General features: G+C 52.3%; 1 protein-coding gene across 2 annotated transcripts in view; it reads right to left on the reverse strand.

The window, feature by feature from the left end:
• Positions 1-17,955, reverse strand: part of BPIFB1 (BPI fold containing family B member 1) — a 36,298-nt gene extending 18,343 nt beyond the window's left edge. Inside the window, exons 1-6 of one of the 2 annotated variants that reach the window (XM_025400181.1) lie at positions 17,783-17,955; positions 5,873-6,028; positions 3,188-3,329; positions 2,090-2,197; positions 983-1,132; positions 95-176 (exon numbers count right to left, since the gene is read on the reverse strand). In XM_025400181.1, coding sequence (XP_025255966.1) covers positions 95-176; positions 983-1,132; positions 2,090-2,197; positions 3,188-3,329; positions 5,873-6,028; positions 17,783-17,882 — 738 coding nt within the window. In that variant the 5' untranslated portion in view covers positions 17,883-17,955. Of the gene's footprint in view, positions 1-94; positions 177-982; positions 1,133-2,089; positions 2,198-3,187; positions 3,330-5,872; positions 6,029-8,515; positions 8,636-17,782 lie in introns of those variants that run through there. The other variant, XM_025400182.1, reaches the window with a different exon arrangement.
• Between the last annotated feature and the right edge of the window lie 1,013 nt (positions 17,956-18,968).

An 18,968-nucleotide genomic window follows, 5' to 3' on the forward strand; every position in this document is an offset into this window, starting at 1 on the left:
GGAGACTCCCGTCAATTAGCACCAGCTTGCAGTTCCACCCAAGCCCTACAGGGGCGCAATGTCCACAGGCCAGAGAGGCCCTGATTCCACTCACCTGGTTTTTCACTAGATTCGGCAGGGCTGGCACCAGGAGGTTCATGACCTCCTTAGCTAAGGCATTCACCAGGAAGGAGAACCTTTCAGGGAAGAGAGCATGAGAGACATTAGGAAGGTGAGAGATGATCACCCCCTCCCCTATTTTACAGAGGGAGAAGCTGAATCAAGGTGAGGAAGGAACCTGCCCAAGGTCACAGGACGTGTTAGAGATGGGGCTGGGCTGGGAGTAGCCCCTGAGCCAGGTGTAGGCAGCAGCAAAGAGTTATCAGAAAGCAGCGGCTGGGTGTTGTCATTGGAACTGTATGCTGGATACTGGGATAATGGGAGCTGGCATTGCTCCCTGTCCTCCTGCTAAGAAGGGAAGGGGGGGGTGCCATGTTTTTGGGCACCACCATGCCTGTGCACTGTTCTGAGTGCTTGATGGCTGTTGCCTGATCAGTTTTCTCACCACTGCCTGGAAGGTGTCATTACCTGCACTTTACAGGTGAGCAAAGTGAGACACAGGGCGGCCACTTGGCCACCATCACCCGGAGAGCAAATGAAGAGAATGCGTTGGCCAGACCCAACGACTTTGTTTTTGCCCCTGGCTCCACCTACACCTGCCCTGGGTGTTTGGAGTGGCTTCTAGGCCTCCACCTTCAAAGATTTGCCCCACCTTCTGGTGTCATGCCTGAAACCCACCATTGTTGCTTCCGACCTTGAGGTCTTGAACTTCCCTTGGCATCACAGATTCCTTGGAAGGAGCCCCAGATCAGGAATCAGGAGAGGATAAGCCCCTTTCTTTCTCTAGGCCTCAGTGTTCTCCATTTGTAAAATGGGGGAAGTCCACCGCCTGGCGTTCCTTCCAGGCAGAATGGGAGCCCGGGTGGCGGCCAGCGACACTCACTTATGCAGCAGTTGGACGCGCAGGCTCTCATCGCTGGTGGCACAGTCACTGAGGACCAGGCGGGTGGGGCCACTTGCACTGGTGTCCATGCGGACGATGGCTTGGGCCTCAGTCTCCATGTGGAATTCCACGATGGTCTTGACCAGGGGCCTGGCGGGTGGAGGCACCTGACCATGTGAGCACCAGGCAAGCTCGGGCTGGAGCACCCCTGCCATCCATCTCTGTCTTCCAGTCCTCACCTCCTTTCTCAGTCTCCTTTGCTGGTTTCTCCTCATCTCTACCCAGCTTCACCCCAGCATGTCCCAGGCTCAGTTTTCAGATTCCTCATTGGTTGAAACCTCTTTCATCTGCTGACAACTTCCAAACATACCCCCAGCCCCCTACTCCGATGTCTCATGGGCTTCTCAAGTTTAGCGCATGCAACACTGGACTGTCTCTTCACCAGACCTGCTCCTCTCATGGCCTTGCCTCTCTTGGTTACTGACCAGTCCATCCTGCCAGTGGTGTAGGCAGAACTCTTGGGGTCATCCTTGACTTCCCTCTCTCTCCCCCCGCATACACACACATACTCAGTTTCCCGGGATATCCTGGTGTCTCCACCTACCTCCAAAACATATCTAGAATCCAATCAACTTCTCAGCACCTCCCTGCCCCAAACCCTGGTCTAAGCCATCATTGTCTCTCCTGAATTGTTGCAGTAGCTTTGGGATAGCCTTCCTGTCTCCACTCTTGCCCCCAGAAAGTCTTTTTTCCCCACAGCAGCCAGGAGTCTTTAAAAATGTTAAAGCACAGCACATCCCTCCTCTGCTCAGAATCCTCCCTGCCTCCCGTCTTACTGAGCAAAAGCCAAGTCCTTATCTTCTCCCAAGAGGCCTTGCATGATCTGGCCTCGGCTGCCTGCTGGCCTCATCTCCCACCATGCCCCCTCTCTCTTTCCCCTGTCTTTGCCTTTATTTGAGCAAGGCAAGTACACTGCTGCCACAGGGCCTCTGCACTTGCTCTTCTCTCTGCTCGGAGCTCTCTTTTCCAGACATCTGCATGGTGGGGGAGGGGGAACGAGCAGATGAGCCTATCAATCCTACTGTACTTGATGGAGGGGTCACTCACGTGTTGAATCCGGCCACCATGTCCAGGGGGATCTTGACTAGCAGCTCCTTGTCATTGGCCGAGGGCTTCACCTGCAGCTGGAGGATGCTAGCTGTGGTGACCTTGAGCCTGGATGGGGTTTAGGAGAGATCAGAATCATGCCTCCCACTCATTGTTCCCAAACTCACTCCCTCTCTATCTTTCCTGTCTTCCTGGAGTGCCTAGACAGCAGCGAGACCCTAGTCCTGCCCACTGACTCCTCTCCAGATGGTCTTGCCTCCATCCCTCCCCTCCAGTCCTGCTCACAATGCTATCGTGGTGCCTTCTCTTCTAGGTGGTGACTCCCAGCTCCTTGAGCTGACTCATAAGACCCTCTGTGACCTGACCCTGCTGATCCCTTACTCCTAGCCTTGAGGTTTGAGCTCTAGCCATTCTGACTGACTGTCACTTCTCCATGCCTTTGCCCAGGCTGATTTCTCTACCTGGATGCCATTTGCTGCTTGCCTCCTGGTGAGTGTTGAGTCATCGGCTCAACTGTCACTTCCAGTGAGAAACATCACCTCATCCCTTCCCTGTGCCACCCCAGACAACCTTGCTCTGGTTTTTTTTTTTTTTTTTTTTTTTTTTGAGACAGAGTCTCGCTCTTGTCGCCCAGGCTGGAGTGCAATGGTGCCATCTTGACTCACTGCAACTTCCACTTCCCAGGGTCAAGCGATTGTTCTGCCTCAACCTCCTGAGTAGCCAGGATTACAGGCTTCTGCCACCATGTCTGGCTAATTTTTGTATTTTTAGTAGAGATGGGGTTTTGCCACATTGGCCAGGCTGGTCTCGAACTCCTAACCTCAGGTGATCTGCCCACCTTGGCCTCCCAAAGTGCTGGCATTATAGGCTTGAGCCACCGTCCCTGGCTTTGCTCTGGGGTTGTTGTATTAGGGGTTCCTGCATCACTGTCTTATGGTTCTTGTTAACTATTCTGGGAGCTGCTTGAAGGAGGGGCTTTGTTTGATCTATTCTTTGTGATCTGACACAGGTCGATGCTTGCAGACTGGTTGACTGAGCATGCAGAGTGTGTCCCAGGCAGAAAGGGGCTAGCTCCTGGTGTGGTCCCGCTCCACTCACCAGATGACGTACTTCAGGACGGTGTTCACCACGCTGCCCAGCACAGGGATGCCTCCGGCTGGCTGTTCCCGTATGGTACTGAGCAGCGGCAGCTGCTGCAGGATGCTGGTGGCGTTGTGGGCTTTCAGCTCCTGTGTCAGCTCTGGAGGCAGACCTCAGAGATTAGGGCTCAGGAGGAGGGGCAAGGAGGAAGGCTTGGTGGGGGCTCCAGGCTGGGGAGGGGTATCACTCGAGGCTGCCTGAGGTAAGGCGAGGGTGTAGCCATCTCTACTATGGTAGAGGTCAGGACCAGCCTGCCAGTCCCCACCGTGTAGATGTAGCCTTGAGGACAGTAGCCCAGATGGGTCATTTTCACATCAGGAGTGAGGCTGGGACCATTCACACCCCTGAGCATTGCCAGCCTCTGTGGGGATTGTTGGCCACTACACCCAGCACCTGGACCTGCACTCATCCCCTTAGCCAGTTGCAAGCACTTCTAGAGCCAAGAGGCAGAGAACCCTCAAAACCCTGTTTGGGGCTGTTTTGCTGCCAAAGCACACTTGTTAACAATTGTCTGGCATTCATATCCTATAGATATGTGGTCCAAAAAGCCTCAGGTGCTGAGCAGAGGAAGGAGGAGCCAGGACAGAGGCATAGGGGTTCAGGAGCCCTGGGTTCTTATCCCAGCCAACTTTTTGTGAGCAGCTGGAGCCCATCTGGCTCCTCTGCAGAGCAGGTCAGAAGTGCTGGAGAGCTGATGCCCCAGGAGGAGACTTCAGCCAGTGATTGGTGAGAGTTGGTGTATCAATACCTCAGCTCCCTCACCCCTTAGGCAGGATGGCTCAGATGTGTGTCCCTCATTGTGTATCAGAGCTCCTGTGTTATAGCCTCTCAGCTGCAAATCCACCCACTTTGCCTGCTCTGTGATAATGGAACTGGGCCCTGTGAATATTTGTTTTTTGCCATTTGGCACAGTGTTAAGCCCTTTCAGTGGAGACTCTGGAGGGGCATGGGGGAGGAAGGGGATTCCCTTCATGGCCCTGGTGTGCTCCTCTTGCCAGGTTCCTATGGTGTCATTGCCCAGTGGCTTTTGCTGAGTGACTTCTGCAGGCACCCTGGCTAGCTTCTAGGCGGTTCCCCAGAGATAGCTTCCCTGTGAGTTAACAGCAGCCCCCTTCCTCCAGGCGCAGCTTCCCAGAGACTTTTATCAGCTCCCTGGCAGATAGTTTTCCACCCACTAGCCTCAGTTTGCCAACTGTGGACCAGCTCTGGGACAAGGCAGCAAACTTCACCACCGCACAGTGGACTTTAACCACACCCTCTACAATGAGGGCTGGGGAGGACTCTCTACCTCTGAGCTTGCTCTGTCCTTGGCTAGCCCCTCCATCCCTAGGTTATCCTTTAGAGCTCTCTTTTCCCTCTTAGCCAATTCCCCATTCCTCCAATCCTCTGATAATACTTGTTTACATTAAACTTACCTGTTGGGATTACTGTGTGGTTTCTCTCTTGTGATTGGCCCTAACAGATGCAGTTGCTAGGCAGGACTGAGCTCCATTCACCACAGTGGTAACTGGCTTGGACATGCACCCCTCATGGGATGCCTTCCCTTCCCTGCCTTGCCTCCCCACACTCCTGTAGGTGTTTCTGGGATCACCTTCAAAACCAACCACTTGTACACAACTCCTTTTAGGAGCGCCTAAAGCACGGTTGTTCCTCTCTAAGTTCCTTCTGGCTGAAATTCCACACGCTTGAGCTTCACGGTGTGGATCCGGGCCACCTCTGCTTCCCTCCAACCTCTCAGAGCTCTCTGCTTCCTGTCCTTACTTGGGAATCCATCCTCTGGCTACGGAGCCTGTTGGTCCCACAGGACCTGCCCCTGCCCCTCTGGCCATGACCCAGGTCCCTAGTCCCCCAAATGCGGGGGTCTGGTCCTCTAAGTGCTCAGGTGGCCTCCAGAGCTGACAGGTGACAGATGAGACTTTAGAGCAGTGGTTCTGCACTGGGATGATTTTGTCCCCTAAGAGACATTTGTCAATGTCTGGAGACCTTTTTGGTTGTCACAGTTGGGTGAGGGATGCTGTTAAACATCCTAAAGTGACCAGGACACCCCCCATAATAAATAGTTGTTTGGCCCACAGCGTCAGAAGTGCTGAGGTTGAGAAGCATGGCCATAGCATTCATAAAGCTCTAGTCAATTCCAGTGACCCAGTGAGGAAAGCCCTCTTATTTGTGTCCCGTGGAGGAAGCTGAGACTCAGGGACTGGCCCAGTGCTCCAGAGCTGGAGAGTGATACACTGTGCCTGGGACCCAGGCTGCCACACTTGCAGTCAAGGGTCTCTGCTCTGGGGAGGAGGAGCACACTGGGTCTAACTAAGAGGGGGTGCTCTGACGATGAGATTTTAGGTGAGGAAAGTGGGAGAGGCAGCTGCATCACTGCACACAGTGGTCGCACGCCCCTTCTGCAGGCTGTGGAAACTCAGGGTTTTTGGAATTGTGGAATTTAAGAAGGGGTTCTTGGAATCGTGGACTCTTGAGATCACAGACTCTCCAGACCTTTACAACTCACCACTCATGTTCACCCACGTCCTGGGATCTCAGCCATGCCTTGCACACCCCCCGTGATGAGGAACTCTCTCCCTCCTTTGGGAAGCGGCCCCACCTACCCTCTTGTGTTTTGGCAGCCAGGTCCAGAGGGACAAAACTTACTTTCTTTGATGACTTTTGGTCCGAGGATGAGAACTGCAGTGGGGCTGAGGGTGGCTTGGATCAAGGTGGTTGCCAGCAAACCACAGAGAAGGGTGAAGGTCCACGGGCCGGCCATCTTCCCGGGTGTCAGAGAGCAGCAAGTGCTGGATGCCAGACCTGGGGTGAGCACAGAGGACTGTGAGGCAGAGAGGCCAAGGGCAGGCCCATGATGCCCAGTGACCGGGGGCACGGTGTCCAGGAGAGGCTGTTTAGTGTGCAGTGTTTAACTGCCTGGGCTAGTTGTGCAGACTTAGGCAATCAACATAACCTCTTTGTGCCTCAGTTTTCTTATCGGAAAAATGGGGATAATGACCCCAACTTCACAGAGTTGAGGGATTAAATGAGTTAATATCTGGAAATCATTTAGCACAGTGTCTTTCACATGGTAAGCACTTGGAATGTATTAGCCATTTTCTTACAGAAAATCCAGCAACAATACTGAGAACAAAGAAATTCTGCTTCCTATGTCCACCACACCTCAGTCTGACACTTAAAACCCTCTATGGTTCACCCTCCGCTGACCTCACCTCCTGCTTTCTCTCCCGTTGTTCTAGCAAGTTCCAAGCAGTTGGAAGGTCTCAGAACATACTCTGCTCTCTCCTGCATCTGTGCCTTTGCTCTTGCTGTTCCTTGCTTCCTGGAATGCTTTTCTCCTCCCATATCTCCCTGATGAACTCCTATTCATCCTTTGAAACCCTGCCAAGATTTTTCACTTTCCCTATAAAGCTTCCCCTGTCCTGCAGACAGGGACCCTGGACTACACTTGGAGAAATGAAATGTTGTCCTGGGGTCCAGGACATGAAGGTTGGAGGCAGGAAGGCAATGAGGAGCCAGGTAGGACTCAAAGTTGTGAAAAAGCTGTTTGCTTAATCTGCAATACTAAGGGGGTTGGAGAGGGACTGGATGGCTTCTTGGAGCCAGGGAAAGAAAGTCAGAGAGAGAGAGACAGACAGAGAGAGAGAGAGAGAGAGAGAGAGAGAGAGAGAGAAAGGGCCCTGTAGCTCATGCCAGGGAGAGGAGCTTGGGGGTATTCTGGCCCCTTGGCTGCTCTGTCCCCTCCCTCCACAGGGGTGGGGCATCAACACCTGTAACCCAGTCCCAAGTTCTCCAGCTTGCACCCTGGCTCTGCCTGCCAGCCCCCCATGGAAGCGCCTGCCCCTGTGGACTGTCTGCTTGGAGGGAGGGGAGACACTGCAGAGATATGAAGCCCTCGCTTGGTTTAGCATGTGGGTTTCTCGTTGCCAAAGACAAATGTGGCATCCGGATGACATGTGTCTCCTGTGCCCTGGAGCAGTGTGAGCTCTTCTGAGACCCTTGCAATAACGATTCAGCTTCTGCCTCCCTGACCAAGCTGTGAGCTCTGGGAGGGAGGCCTGGGTCTGCCTGCTCCTTGCTGTGCCTCTGGCATCCAGTATAGCGTTCGTCATAGAGCAGGTGCTTAATAAATGGCTGCTGAATAAATACATAGCCTCTGGGAGTCCCGAAAGAATTGGAAATCTGAGCCTGCTAAGCTGAAAAGGTTAGTGTTAGGAGGCCTGAGGGTGGAGAGGAAAATATTATTGGCTTGGCAGCCAGACGAACTCTAGTTGGAGGCCGGCCTCTACCACTTGCTCTGTGATCTTCGACAAGTGACTTACCCTTTCTGAGCTTCCGTTTTCCCATCTGTAAAATGGGGAATAATTACAGTACTTATGTCACATGCTTTTTGGGAAGATTAAATGAGACAATCTATTTGTGGCCTGGCATGGCCAAGTGTTCAGTAAATAGTAGCTTCCACGATGATTATGACAGGTATTATTACTAATGTTGGAGTCAGAAGGAGACATCTTACAGCCAAAGCCAGAAGACAGAGCTGAACCCCCGCATCCAGGCGCCCCTGTGGCCCCACTCCATATTTTTCTCGCAAATACCTTGACTCTGTCTGTCCTGCATTATCTGTACACACTGCTCAGTCCTCTTTGGATCAGAGGAACCCAGGGACCCACGAGGATGGTAGCATCCCCGTTTCCCTCCTGTGGAAAAGCCTCTCCTCCCCCAGATCCAGGCACCACACACGCCCCTGTCATATGGCACCTGCTCTCCCGGCCTTTGCTTCTGTTGTTCCCCTTCGTGGACTATCTCACTCTCTTCCTTTGCCCAATCACCTTCTACTCGGCTTTGCAACCAACACATCACCTCTTCCAGGAACCCTTCTTTGACTGTCCTCCACTCCCATGTCGCTGGGTCTTCCTCGGGCACCACATTGTCCTACACTGAGAGTTCTTTGAGGGACAGAGTCTGCGTCTCATGCTTCTTTTGTCCCAGCACCACCACAGCACAGCTGGGCACAGAGCAACAGGTATGTGCAGAGTGGGTTTATGTCACTAGGACGAGATCAGGAAAAGACTCAGCCAGCCCCATCCCTTTGTCACTGCCCTTTGGTCCTCTGGGCGAGGGAGCTGGGCATCTCTCTACACCCGGCCCTGACCCTCAGCAGATCCTGACTCACCGAGGGCCCTTCACTGAGGGCGAGCCTCCCCTGTGCTCCTGACCTGACCCCAACAGGTATCTCTAGCTCAGAACCTTCCTGGCAACTTCGGCTTTCAACCCCTTCCCTACTGTTACCTGGGCACGCTGGAGTCCTCGGCCCGCTCCTCTCCTCTCCCAGGAGTTGGGTCTGGAAGTCCAGCCTTATATCCTGCACACCCCAGCACAGGCTTTGTCTTTGGGCAGAGGCCTCAGACCGGGCCAAGGTCTCCAAGGTAAATATTTGTGGCTTCTGGTGAACCACAGCCCCGCCCGGAGGCAGCCTTGGGACTCCAGCTTCCTGAGGTTTGGAGAAAGGAAGGTCCAGGCTGAGAGAAGCACAGTGCATAGAGCAGAATAAGCACTCCGTAAATGTGAGTGGCCATTGCTGTTAATATTATTACTGCTTATAATAGGATGAGCCTTTGTAGAGGGATTACAACAATTGTTTAGTCCAGATAATCAAATTGGGAAAAGGAAGGAGTAACCTTACCCACCCCTTACTCCTAAATGCATCAAGGATACACATTTCCATCAATTAATTCACCCAGGAGAATAGATTTGAATCCTGTTTTTGCCACTGCTTTGCTGTGTGCCCTTGGGCAAGGTACTTCACTTCTCTGGGCCCCAGTGACCTCATCTGTAGCATGGGGATAATAGTAGCTCCTCCTTATAGGTTGCTAAGAGCATGAGCTGAAGTGAATGCCTACACAGCACTTAGCATGGGCTTTCATTTCATTCATTCATTCATTCATTCATTTATTCCACAGCAATTGGAATTGTTCTACCTTGTCTGCATCTTTAGGAACCTCCGTGAGCACTTGTGGACCAAAAGAATAAGGAGGGATGACCATGAACCCAAAGGACAAATGTCGGAGCCCAGCAGGACCCTGTCATCCACCACCTGGGCCCAGACCTTGGCGCATGCAGCCTGCACAGTCACCCAGAGGTGGACGTCAGCAGCCTTAATGTTACAGAGGGCACCTGAGGCTCAGAGAGGCGACTGACTTGCTCCAGGTCACGTGACCGGGGATTCCGGCTTTGGGACCTGAGCCCGATCATCTAGTCCAGACCGGACCCTCTTCATGGCCACACTGTCCTTCCCCAGAGACTTCAACTTAGCACTAGAGGTGGTGGTGACACCAACATCGTTCTTGATGTCATCTGGGGAATTATCCTTGCTACCTGGTTTTGGTCTAGAAGCATGGAATTGTGGTTTAGAGCTGGGATGGCCATTGTTGAATCCTGTCTCCATCTGCAGTGGACAAGACAGGGAAAGCAAGTGTCCTGAGGTCACAGAGTATGTGGCCAGGCCCTGGCTGGTCTCCTCTTCCTGCTTTTTGACAAGAAGAACAAGGTGAAGAGCGTTTGCTGTCTGGCTGTGTTTGCAAACACACCAAAAGCTCTGAATACCTACAGGTGAAGTGTTTCGAGAGTGCTCCCGGGAGGACCCTGCCAATCCCTTGGGCACATCTCCAGAGAGGCAAATGCCCCTGCTTGGCTTCCCAGCTGGCCATGCCCACTGCCCATGGACAATGCCCCTCTGTGGGGTGCTGGGGCCCAGTGCCAGGGCCTGGGACTGCATCAGCTCCTGCTTCCTGCCATGTGCTGGGACAGCAAGGCTGGCTGCATCTCTGCAGGCCCATGGGCCCCAGACCCCACACCTGCCCTCAGTACCGCGTGGCCCCTCCTCAGGCTGCTGGGGTCTCTTGGCCTTGGCTCCACCTCTCTTCAGCTCCCAGGCCTTTGCTTGTGCCGTGTCCTCTTTCTGGAGTACCGTCTTCACCCCCCGAAAACCTAATCGTGCCCTGTCTGGGAAGAAGCGCAGGAGGGCAGGAGGAAGCCTGTGGAGGCTGACAGACACGGCTCAGATTCCTGCTCCTGTACTGACAGCCATCAGCCTTGGGAAAATTGCTTCTTCTCTATGAGACTGTCTCCTCCATTGTAAAATGGGACTATTTTGAGGGTCTCATAAGGTGATGAGAAATGCTTGGAACATCAGAGAATTCAGCAAGTGGTAAATTCACGCCTGTAATCCCGGCACTTTGGGAGGCCGATACCGGTGGATCACCTGAGGTCAGGAGTTTGAGATAAGCCTGGTCAACATGGTGAAACCCTGTCTTTACTAAAAATATTTAAAAAAGAAAAATTAGATGGGCATGGTGGCATGTGCCTGTAGACCCAGCTACTCGGAAGGCTGAGGCAGGAGAATCACTGAACCCAGGAGGGCGAGGTTGCAGTGAGCCGAGATCGCGCCGCTGCACTCCCGCCCGAGTGACAGAGCAAGACTCTGTCTCACATACACAAAAAAGAAGGCAACATCTGCATAAAGCTGCCTGACTGCTGCTCCACCTGGCCCGGATGTCCTCCTCCCAGCATGTTTGGCTGCTGGCCACCTTTCAGTCCTCATCTCTCTCCACTTCATCCCTCCCTCCTCTTACTCCCACCCCAGGGCCCGTGCACGCACTGGCCTTCTCCCAGGAGTGCTCTCCTTCCAGCTCTTGTTCTGGCTTCTTCTTATTCACCAAGTCTCAGCTTCAGTGTTGCCTCCTTGGGGGGACAAGGGGGCCACCCTGTCTAAGGCAGGGCTCTTTTTGCTGCACACTGAGGGTGTCCTTACTAGCATTTACTGGAACTGGGTCTGAAAACTGGAGTGTTGTTCTAGGCACCATGATTTCCCAGATGCTGTATACCAAGGAGAGGGCCTGGGCCACAGCTCAAGCAGTGGCTGAAAACCAGCTGCAGAGCTCCTGGGTCTCCCGTGCAGGGGGCCCTGACCCACGTTAAGGAAACAAAAGGGCCAAGAAGGGAGAGGAAGATCGCAGAGGTATTTCTTGGAAGACAGCCGTGGTCCCTCCTTCTCTCCCAGGGAGAAGGGCAGGAGGTGTTTGGGCCTCATTGCAGGCCTAGCAGGAGGGACCTTTTCGGAGACCACTTGGGGGCTTGAGGGTTGTGTCCCCTGGAGTTGGGGCTTGCAATGGACTGGGCTGTGTCTTCTGATGAGCTGAAGTCATGTTGGGCAAAGTGACTTCTGTAAGTGAAAAATTACTGCTATCTGTTTCCTCTGGGCAGGGTCAAAGCGCACGTGTGTGTGTGTGTGTGTGTGTGTGTGTGTGTGTGTGTGTGTTTTCTCAGGGCCAGGTGTGGATCCTGCAAGACGGAGTTCAGTCTAGTGCTGCTTGAAGTCCTTCCTAGTATCACCATCTGGAGAGGATGCTAGGCAACCAGGGGCTGGGAGTGACTGGGGTGGCCTGCTGGACAGTTACATTGAAGGGGCTCTGCCCTGGTGTGGGGGGTGCAGCTCAAGAAGCCCCACAGGGAGGTAAGAATACCTCCTTGAAGGTGCTGACAAGACTTGGCTGTCAATATTTTTTGGGCTCCCCAAAGAGTTGGGAGCTACTTGGCAACAATGTCTGTCAAAGGAAAATTCTCCTGCCCCTTTTCTTCCTTCTGGATGGCGGTGGAGGGGGGAGAGAGAGAGAGAGAGAGAGAGAGCGCGCGAGTGAGCGCAGGAAGGAGAGGGAAGTGCAAGGAGAGAACACACATCTCCTCTCCCATTTCCCACTAAGCCGATCCACAGAAGCCTCGGTTAGGGGTGGGGAGATAATTTGATGTTAAATCAAAGCTGGGTGCTCAGACGCAGCAAGATGGCAGAGTGGAAAAGATCATCTCCATTCTACAGATCACCAAACTGAGGCCAAGAGAGGAGAGAACAGGGGTTTTATCCTCCCATTTTCCAGATGAAGTAGGTCTTGGAGAAGGGAATTGACTTGCCTAAGGTCCCACAACCATAACGCAGAGGGCCAGGACTGGGACCCATTTCCGTCTGAAGTGAGAGCCCATGCTCTGCTCACACACCCAGCCTGCCCTACCATCTCACCGGAATGAGGGCCAAGCTCTCTTGGGAAGACTGCAGTCATGCAGAAAACCAGAGAGGGTTTCTGATGACGCGGACAGATGGAAATCAGAGGCCTTGCCAACTGTCACTGGCTCGAAAGAAACAAGGAAAGAATTCAAGAAACAATTCAAGCCACTCCTGAAGAAGCTCAGGTCCTCAATTGTTGGCACCAAAGATGCTCCACCAGCATGGCAGAAGAATTTTCTCTTGTGCCAATTTCAGCTGCCTGGTGATGGCTCTTGAAGCTCTCAAGGGTCTGGGCTCAGCAGAAGACAGTTTGGTGATTGATTAACAATGTTGGCCATGAGCAGACACACATGCTTCATCCTTGCTACATCCCCCCAGCATCCTTGTTAGAGATTATGGATTTTCTTGCAAAATATTAAAGATAATGGAGTGGGGAGAAAATCCCTAGATGACATGGAGTTTGTCACTACCTTTGGGATGATTTTGGGTAAGTCAGTTCTCTCTGGGCCTCAGTCTCCCCAGCTGTAGAATAAAGATGTTGGGCTCCATGATGCTGTGGCCAGGCTGGTTGTGATGACCTTTGCTTATAGCGGAGGGGGCTCAGTTCTTATGCAGTGAGGACTGGGCTGTTTCTGAGGTCAAGTATGTTGTTAGGAAGGTCATCCCCATTGACCCAGGGTCAGTGGAGGTTCTGCCAAGGGAACTGGCTAGTGGTTTGAGCACAGAGAACTGTGAGGATGCTCACTGTGGCATTACCTGGCATTGGGACCCGCCTTAACGTCCAGTGATGGGAGTTATTAAATAAACAGTGGGCCACCAGGCAGCCGCCACAAAACAATGTAGACAAACCAATGGAAGTAAGGGAAAAGGGAAACCGTTTCTTCTATTTTTTAACAAAAATTGTTTTTTTTTTTAAATCTAGAAAAAAGTACTGGAAGGAAATGCATCAACAGCACATGTTTCTTGGTGGTGTGATCACAGGTGACCTTCACCATCTTCTTGGTATTTTTCAGAATTAAAAAAAATGTTTACAGTAAATACATGTATTGGATATGTAAACAACCCCACTAAATGGCTTGAGAATGAGTCAATAAAGGTTGGGCATAGGACAAGGGAGTGGAGGAAACCTCATTCCTTTCCCAATGCTCGACCCGCAGCCCCCACCAGCCTGGGACTCTGAGGAATTATTGCGATGCCATTACTGATAGCAGCAACAAAAGCCCAGTCATGCCAGTCCCGGAACCACCAGGAAAGAAAGAAAGAAAGAAATCATTACTGGAACCTCACAACATAATCCCTCTTTTGTGGGACAGGAATAGATTAAATCCAGTGCAAACGAACCCTGGCTAAGTGAGAAGCTGTCCTAGCTCCCGGGGTGGCGAGGGGGCAGGAGACAAAGACCAGATCTCTGCCCTTGTGGGGCTCACGGTCCAGTTGATGAAGGTGTGCTGGGTGACCCAGCAGAGGCGGATGCAGGCAGCATGCTGAGTGCTGGGATTTTCATCCATGTGGGCAGAAAGTGTGTAGGCTCAGAGCTCTAGGAATGGGAACCCAGGTAGGGTGATGTGCTGCTTTCACAGCCATGAGCCTTGGCCAAGTGTGCAAAGCACCAGGATAGAGGTGACACAGGGATTGTTATTAGGGCCAGACAAGCAATACAAATGCCAGGGTGCAGACCGGCTGGGCTTAATAAGGTCAGCACAGGTCAAGTATGTCAAACAGTAGAACAGTGGCAAACACACAGGTGGCGTGGTCAGCACCGAGAGAGAGGGAGGCTGGCACCCGCCTCGTGTGTGACAGTCGCTGGCAGCTTGGTGGGGCTCAGAAGGGGATACCCTGCCTTACTGGGGAGGGGAAAAATGATTTCTTTCTTTCTTTCCTGGTGGTTCTGGGACTGGCGTGACTGGGCTTTTGTTGCTGCTATCAGCAATGGCATCGCAATGTTTCCCTGGGGAACAATTCAGAGAAGGCTTCCTGGAAGAGGTGACATTTGATCTGGGCTTAAGGGATAGGAATGTGTTAGGAGGGGAGGGTATTCCACAGTGGGGGCCTTGCAGGGGCAAAGGAAGGAGGGTGGGTTTTGGAAAGGTGTCTGGGAGCTTGTCTGAGTCACGGTGAAGGGGAAGGGAGTAGGGTGAGTGGCAGGGAAGGTGGGCAGGGGATGTTCTCATCAGGAACCAGAACTGGCGGCTAGAGGTGAGATGGGATTGGGAATGGGAATGGAGCACAAGCAGGGCTGGGGTCCTGAGGCCCTCAGCGCCTCCCAGAATGCTGCGGGCTGCATGGAGCCTCCCCCCAAGGCAGGGGCAGTGTGCTCAGATCCTCAGCCTCGGGTAACCTGCTGTCTTCACTGTCTGGCTTTCCCAGAGGTCTCTGTCTTGCTCTTGCCATCCCCTTCTCTTTCTGTCTCTCCTTCCCTTGTCCCCGGCCTGTCCCTGTCCTGTCTCTCTCTTATCCCCTCTCTCTCTCCTCTCTCTGCCCATCTCTTGGGTGCTTTCCGAAGCTCAGGAGGGAGCTGTGGGTCCTGTGGAGAGCGCACCGGGACACACTAGGAGGTGACCCACCCCTACTGTGTGGCCTCAGGCAAATGTCCTCACCTCTCTGTGCCTGTAGTCTGGGCCTGGCAAAAGGGGCTCTGGGCCCCAGCTGTCAGCCCATGCTGTGCCTGGCCTTGACATGGAAACCACCCAATCAGATGAGCAGGTCCTCTTTCCAGGCCCTGCTCTGAGCATGGTGTTATCTCACTTCGCCTTCACAACAGCGGTGCTGCAGGGAACAGGAGCCGGGACTCACAGCGCGCTCACTTAAAGCGGAGCTGGGAACCCCAGAAGCAGCTCTTGACATTGGGATTTCTATGACTGGTATTACAGTTGCTCTGATTGATATTGTGTCGTATTGCCTAGCTGTAACTAGATAAAGGAAGACAGGAAGGTGTGGCTTACAAAGTTCAGCTGTTGTGAGAACTCTCCCATAGCAGTGGCTACCTGTCCTTGAAAACAGTGTGGCTATGTGAGTAGGGGGCTTGGGAAATGGGCAGGTCCCTGGGATATAGGGGTCCCTGGGAGATGGGGAATCACTGGACTAGGCCCCTGGGGGCAGCTGAGTCCCTCAAGTTGGGAGCCTCAGTTTGGGGTGCTCGGAGGTTTAGCCTCATCTCCCCTCAGATGGCCATCCTTGGAGATGGATTCTTGGGGCAGCCCCCACCCCCACCCCATCTCCAGTCTCTCCAGGTCAGGAGGGCGGGAGAGGTTCCACTAGCAGCCCAGGGCAGGGCCAGGGAGGCTGGAGCTCAGGCTAGAGCCTGAGACCTTGCTATGTTGCGGGGCTTGTATGATTTCAGGGGTCAGTCCCCCAGTATTTCTCTCCCAACCCTCTCATTTTCTTTAGTAATTCAAGACTGGTGTATCAGAGAGATGCAGTCAGCTAGCAGGTCAGTCAGTCAGTCAGTCAACAAATGCACATTACATACCCTCTGCGTGGACACAGAGTTGGGTGCCTTGGATATAGCAGGGAGTACATAGACCAGCCCCTGCCCTCCTGGGGCTCACAGTCTTCTGGGGAGACAGAGACAGAGGGAGAGCAAGAAACAGACAAATAAATATACAGTCACAGTGTGCAATTATCTCAGTCATGAGGATGCTGAACAACAATAAGAACACGTGTAGGATCCTGAAACGACACCATCAGAGGCTCATGAGAGGTTCAGCCTCCTGGGAACACCCTGGATGCCCTCCCCCAACCAACACCCAACACCCCTGCCCCCCACCTCCCACACAAACCATGTGACCCTCCCTCTGTTCATCTTCCACACATTTGACTTTGAAACACAGTTTTTGGGGCCAACAATGTATGAAAGGAAGGGAGCTTTATGAAATATAGAACATAAATAGCCCTACTATTTCTTTTTTCTTTTCCTTTTCTTTTCTTTTTTTTTTTTTTTTTGAGACAGAGTTTTGCTCTGTTGCCCAGGTTGGAGTGCAGTGGCGTGATCTCAGCTCACTGCAACCTCTGCTTCCCAGGTTCAAGTGATTCTCCTGCCTCAGCCTCCTGAGTAGCTGAGATTACAGGCATGTGCCATGATGCCCAGCTAATTTTTATACTTTTACTAGAAACGAGGTTTCACCATGTTGGGAAGTCTGGTCTCAAATTCCTGGTCTCAAGTGATCCACCCGCCTCAGCATCCCAAAGAGCTGGGATTACAGGCATGAGCCACCGTGCCCGGCCAATGGTCCTCCCATTTCTGAGTTCTCACTACCGGCCTAGCTGAGGCTCAGGCCTGCAGGTTCACTGTTATCCCTTATGGCACAGAGAAGGAAATGGAGGTGCAGTAAGGCCTGGTAACTTGCTCAAGGTCACAGAGCTACTGTGACAAAAAGCCAGGATGTAAACTCGGGTGTATCTGACTGCAAAGCCTATGCTCTTCACCTTCGGCCAGCGTCTCCCAAGCACCTGTCATTTATATACTGTCCTCACCTACTCCTGACAACCACCTTTAGCTTCTCCATATCTGCCAATGCCTGCGTTGTTATGGACTCAGCACGCATCTTGGTAAACGAAATCACTTTTGCAAACTCAAATAAATTTGATCTATTTCTTTTTTCTTTCTTTTTCTTTCTCTCTCTCTCTCTCTCTTTTTTTTTGATATGGAGTTTCACTCTTGTTGCCCAGGCTAGAGTGCAGTGGTGTGATCTTGGCTCACCATAAACTCTGCCTCCCAGGTTCAAGTGATTCTCCTGCCTCAGCCTCCCGAGTAGCTGGGATTACAGGCATGTGCCAACACACCTGGCTAATTTAGTATTTTTAGTAGAGACGGGGTTTCTCCTTGTTGATCAGGCTGGTCTCCAACTCCTGACCTCAGCTGATCTGCCTTCCTTGGCCTCCCAAAGTGCTGGGATTACAGGTGTGAGCCACTGTGCCCAGCCAATTTGATCTATTTCTAACAGAAAACTGTATGCTACCCAAAGTGAAAAAAACAACATCACTTGCCATAAATAGCCAGTGATGACAGGACTATAGTGACCATAATAAGGGTGGCGATTAAGCTTAATGATTACTTACCACGTGCCAGGTTCTCTTTTACTCCCAAGAGCATAAGTACTCACTAAACTTGTCGCCCTTATTATCGTCACTGTAGTCCCATCATCACTGACTGTTTATGGCAAGTGATGTTGTTCACAGAGGTGAAATGCCCTTTCCAAAGTCACAACGAAAACAAGTGGAAACATGTTGTTGAACTCTGGCTAGCAAATGTTTCTAAAGGGGAGGGTAGCGAGTGGTTGGAGAGGCGTTGAAGACATGTCAGCACTGTGCCGAGCCTTTCTCTGTGATATCTTCAGAACAACTGAGAGAGAGTAGGAAGGTAAATCATTTTCTCACCACCACCAATGGTGTGGTAGGCAGCCCATACTTCTAGGCAACCCTCAACCAAGCTCTCTAGGATGCATCGAGAAATGCCTTTGCTCTCTTTTTGAGAGTGTGTGAGTCAGATTAAGATCTCTTACCGTGTCCACCAGCAGAGGCTCCCAAACCAAATGAAGTAAGTTCTCCAAACTCTTTGTACCTTTTCCGAATTGTGCCACCTCCCTGGACTGTGAATGTCATGTTCTTTGCTTGTCCTGATTCCTGCTGGCCAGGAGGGAAGCATGGGGCAACCACAGGGCACCTCCCTTAAAGTCACGCACAGAGGTTGGGTTCCTGTGCTAACATTTACTCACTTAATCAGCAAGTCTCCCAGGAGGGGAGAAAAAGACACTTAGGAGCCCAGCCCTGTGGAGTGGGTGAGTGAGGACGCCCACTGAAAGGTGGGAGCATCACAGATGCTCTTCCACTGTTTTCCTTAGCGTTGGAAAGTGGCATTTGGGACCGCTGCCTTCCCCAGCCCCCCTCACCTTTCTGTACTTTCGGTATCTGCTGCTCCTGAGAGAGGCTACTCCTGGGTTTCCTTGTTGGCTGGGCCTGACTTCCGATCCTAAGGGATAACGCCCATGGCAGCCAGCCTGCAAGTTGGCCTCCAATTCTCCACCTCCTGGTGTCCACACCCTTGTGCTGTCCCCTCTCACCCTGTACCAGGGTGGTCTGTGTGACCAATGGCATGTGGCAGAAGTTGTGCTATGTCATTTCTGAGATTAGGTTATAAGTTGAGCTCTTGGATCACATACTCTAGGGAAAGCCAGTCACCATACTATTAGGATAATGCCACCTGTGGAGAGGCTCACGTGGTGAGGAAAGAGGCCTCTGGTCAATGGCCGGTGAGGAACTGAGGACGACCAACAACCACTAAAGTAAACTTGAAAGCAGGTTCAGTCAGTCGAGCCTTCAGATGAAACTGCAGCACCAGTCAACAACTCAACTGCAACCTCATAACAGAGTCAGAGCCAGAATGCCCAGCCCAGCAGCTCCCAAATTCCTGACTCAAAAAAACTGTTAAATAACAAATGTTTATGATCTTAGAGTCCTGACTTTGGGATAATTTTCTACACAGCAGTAGACAGTACCATACTGCATCCTTGCAGTGTATCATCTACACGATGGCACCTCTTCAAGAGCCTTCTTGTCATTCTACCAGGCTGGCAGCTTCCAGATGGTTGATACATAGTCAAACCAGTGGATCTCACGACCACGTGCCCACTCCACAGTGCCTTTCCTGAAATGGGTCCATTGGTCCAAGGTGATGATATGGGGGACCTG

The sequence above is a fragment of the Theropithecus gelada genome, chromosome 10 (genome assembly GCF_003255815.1).
Source record: "Theropithecus gelada isolate Dixy chromosome 10, Tgel_1.0, whole genome shotgun sequence".
Lineage (NCBI taxonomy): Eukaryota > Metazoa > Chordata > Mammalia > Primates > Cercopithecidae > Theropithecus > Theropithecus gelada.